The sequence below is a fragment of the Rhagoletis zephyria genome, unplaced genomic scaffold (assembly GCF_001687245.7).
Source record: "Rhagoletis zephyria isolate East Lansing unplaced genomic scaffold, Rhagoletis_zephyria_1.1 Rzeph_scaffold_02960, whole genome shotgun sequence".
NCBI lineage: Eukaryota > Metazoa > Arthropoda > Insecta > Diptera > Tephritidae > Rhagoletis > Rhagoletis zephyria.
The window spans coordinates 60,869-64,705 of NW_016160044.1; the positions used below are offsets into that span (position 1 = coordinate 60,869).

Below are 3,837 nucleotides of genomic sequence, written 5' to 3' on the forward strand. Positions count from 1 at the left end.
ATTTCTCTTTTCATTCTGATCATTTATGTATACATTTGTCTATATCTATCTCGATTCGTTTTGCCTGTTACAAACAACCGTTATGTGAACAAAGTTATAATACCCTTGTGCACAAGTGCGCTCGGGTATAAAAAAATACGTGTGTTTATTTTTGATATTCTTCAGTTCTGGGAGTGGCAGCAGGAAAAATAGAAAAGTTGGTTTTCCTATGTATTTTCGTACCACCCTAATATTCATATTCACACATAATAACATACATATATGAATGTTTACATAACCTTCATTTTTAATGAGTACTTTTTCTTCATATTTATTATAGTTTACGGAAGCAGTGCAGATTTAAACGTAATGGTCGATGATGGTGAAACTTCTGTATACAATGGAGATGAGAACCACAAGGTCTGGAATGGTTCGCAAGATCAACTTGATTCTATTGCAATGGAAAGTCCGTATGAAATGTTTTCTGGTAACACATCTACTTTGGGTCGCCCTGCTAGAGCTCGTCAAATAAGTACACCCATCGATGTTCCTCCTCCACCAATGAGAGAGGAAGCAAGTAAAAGACGTAAAGATAAACAAGTGTTGAAAACAATAGGCAGTCAAAGTCTCTCCGGCACACTTATACGACCTAAGCCCATACATCCGGCTACATTACAACGCACGAGAATTTATGCAGGCGTCCAGGGAAATGCGATTTATGGCCCCGGCGTTGGGTCAGGAACATTACCATCGCCGCAAGGCTCCCGAAACTATCACACAATTAGTCATCGAGGATTTTATAGTGGTTCACACTTTCATCACGCTGGCATACCACCGCCACCACAAAGGATGCACCCACCACATATGGGTATTCCAATGCAAATACCCGTGATTATGCCACAGCAATATGCCACTCTTCAATCTACGCGAACTGCAAAGAAAAATAAGAAAGATAAGACAGGTAGTGGTATACCCGTTGGATTGCCCATTGTGCCACCTATATACGCGTTTCATCAGGCCATGGGAGCACCTCCGCCACCACAAACAGCTATTGCGCAACCCCTAATTGGTGAACCACGACCCCTAGCAATGTCGAATCGCAAGATAACGGTATCCATGGGCAATGGACTGGACGAGGCTTTAAATTCCGGCCCAGAATCACCGGGTGGCACAGGAATCTACCGTCGGAAAGGTCATTTAAATGAAAGAGCTTTTAGTTACTCCATACGGCAGGAACACCGAAGCCGAAGTCATGGCTCATTAGCTAGTCTACAATTTAACCCACCTGATGTGAAGAAAGAACGAGAAATCGCTCAAATGATCGCCGGTTTGGACCTACATGATGGCCACGAAAAAGAAATGGAGCGAAAACACATGCTCTCAAACAATGGCGGGGGAGCTGGTATTCAGCCGCCGCAAACAATTTATGGAAATGGAGGGACCGCTGCCATATATGGAAATGACATGAGTTTAGGTGGCTTTGGCAAACCCCGAAGATAAATAAGTTTATTTGGAAGTAATGACACAATTTACATATGAACCTTACACATGTACTTGTATAATCAAGTCTACACATACATTCGTGTGTATACGTATTTACAGTATATAGCAGAAATTTTTATACCCTACCACTTTAGAGACATACACATTATGAAATTTATTACGAAATTTATTTAGATTTATATAGATATATTTCATACTAAAAATTGTATCTTGTTTGGACTCGTATATTAAAGGTTATAAAAAATATTAACTTTTACATTCTTTAAGTTCACCTTGGCACTAATGTTTACCTACTTCAATTGGAACTGTTTACATACTGCACACCTAGATCTAAAGTGCGATCAACTAAAAAAAAAACAATTTTTTGCACAGTTCAATCCATATGACTTACCTCCAATTAATTCAAATTTTTTTTTTCATGACTATGTACAATAACTAAAAAACTTCTGTTTTTGCATTAATTGCGTTGAATCTGTAGGATCCACAAGCAGTTATATTGTCTAGGTATGCTATATGTAAACATTTATAGTTTGCTTGAATTTTTTGATCCGATAAGTACTTATGTATTGTCAATTTAGTTATCGTTATTCTTACCAAAAAAGAACCATTGGGATTAAATTAAACTACATGTTAGTACTTATGTAGTGTGAGAACAATAGTAACACATCAGTGCATGTCATAGTTTTTGATCAATTTTTGTCGTACAATTCCCAAAAAAGATTTTATATTATAGTAGCAGCAGATGAGCTGTTTTGATTTCCCTGCGAACCAAACTTCTCGAATTATAACGAAATCGTTAAGAGTATCCGAATTCTGTATCGCTTTTTTACGAATTTTCAAAGATAATCGTATGGAATGGTTGCCACGAATTCGTAAAGAAATCTTTGTACTATTTCTTATAGAAAATTAAAAAAAAAAAATCTTCACATCTCAGCACTATTGTCAATGCTTTACCCGTTTTCTTCCGAAATTTCGTAAAAGCATCGAAGTGTGCACAGTATATTTCATTTTAAAAATTGCTGCAAAAAGTCGGAAAGGGAAATAATGAGATCCTTACGACTTCTTTAAGATTTCTCTACTATTCAGAATACTCTGAAAACATACACCCGTTTGCACCCTGCAAATTATTTGGTCTCTACATTGCCAAATATTTATGCATGTATATATTTATTTCACAAACATTTTAAAATGATAAATAATTACATAGATGTTTGTATATATGTACATACAGGGTGTCCAAGAAGTACTACGGCAAACTTGACTACAACGTAGGTGGGAGTGAGTTCCCTGATAAGCAAACATTCTTCTTATAAAAGTGTCACCGTTTTTGGAATATTAATATTTTTTTGAATTCAAAAAAATCGGTCCTTTTCATGTATTTTTAACTGCATGTACAAACGAGGCTATATTTAGTAATTTTTTTCTGTAAAATACTTCCTGATAGTTGCTTCACTATATTCAAATACAATGTAGTTAAGAGATATAAAGGAACCATAATAAAACTAAGACTAATTTGATATTTTTAACTTTTTGATATTTTCTTCCCCAAATTTGACCATCTGTGAAAAGAATGTACTGAGCTACGTCTGCACATTACACTAAAAAAATTTCTCATTTAATAGAAATTTCAGTAAGGTGCCACAGTTGCTATTTGGAATAGAAAAAAAAATAATGTAAAAAAAAATATTTTTTAAAAACAAGCTTTTGTTTAACATGTACATTCAAAGGAATAAAATAAAGTAGTGTAACAAAAGATTTTTTAGCAAGAAAATTTCGTAAAAACTGCACTAAAATGAATAAAATAAAATAAGTTAAGCTTTCTTTAAAGTTACTAAAAACCAAATAGTGAAAGGACTTACTCAAACTCTAATGAAAATTACTAACAATTTGTACTGATTTACCATTTATATATCTGCATACATACATACATACCCCAGTAAAATAATTATATGTGCAATATTTCAACTTCAACTAATTTAATGTCTTTCCCAGTGATTGTATTCATTAACTCTATCAAAAGAATATAAAAAACTGTATAAATACGCATTAGTTTACAACAAGATAATTTAATTGTACCATTATGTTGAAATTTTCATAGAAAATATTTATATGTGCAAAGAAACAAGTTTTAGGTTATCGATTATTTAAAAAAAAAAGTTTTCAAGATAATTTTATTTGTTGGTTTTAGATTGTATTTCTATTGAACAATGTTATTTGTTTTACGCTTTACGGCATAGATTTTACCCAAATTTTCTGGTAAAATTTATATTATTTCCTCCTATTTCCGAAGTTTGATTTATTTAAGTTTCAACACGTTATCATTCTGTTTTGAATAAGTAAACATAAAGAAGTAGA

General features: G+C 33.5%; 1 protein-coding gene across 8 annotated transcripts in view; it reads left to right on the forward strand.

Annotated features, from left to right (window-relative positions):
* The window catches only part of LOC108368122 (uncharacterized), a 54,751-nt gene extending 51,671 nt beyond the window's left edge, over positions 1–3,080 (forward strand). For all 8 annotated transcript variants that reach the window (XM_017622893.1, XM_017622894.1, XM_017622895.1 and 5 more), the window contains exon 3: positions 320–3,080. In XM_017622893.1, the coding sequence (XP_017478382.1) occupies positions 320–1,479 (1,160 nt within the window). In that variant the 3' untranslated portion in view covers positions 1,480–3,080. The remainder of the gene's footprint in view (positions 1–319) is intronic.
* Positions 3,081–3,837: the final 757 nt, after the last annotated feature.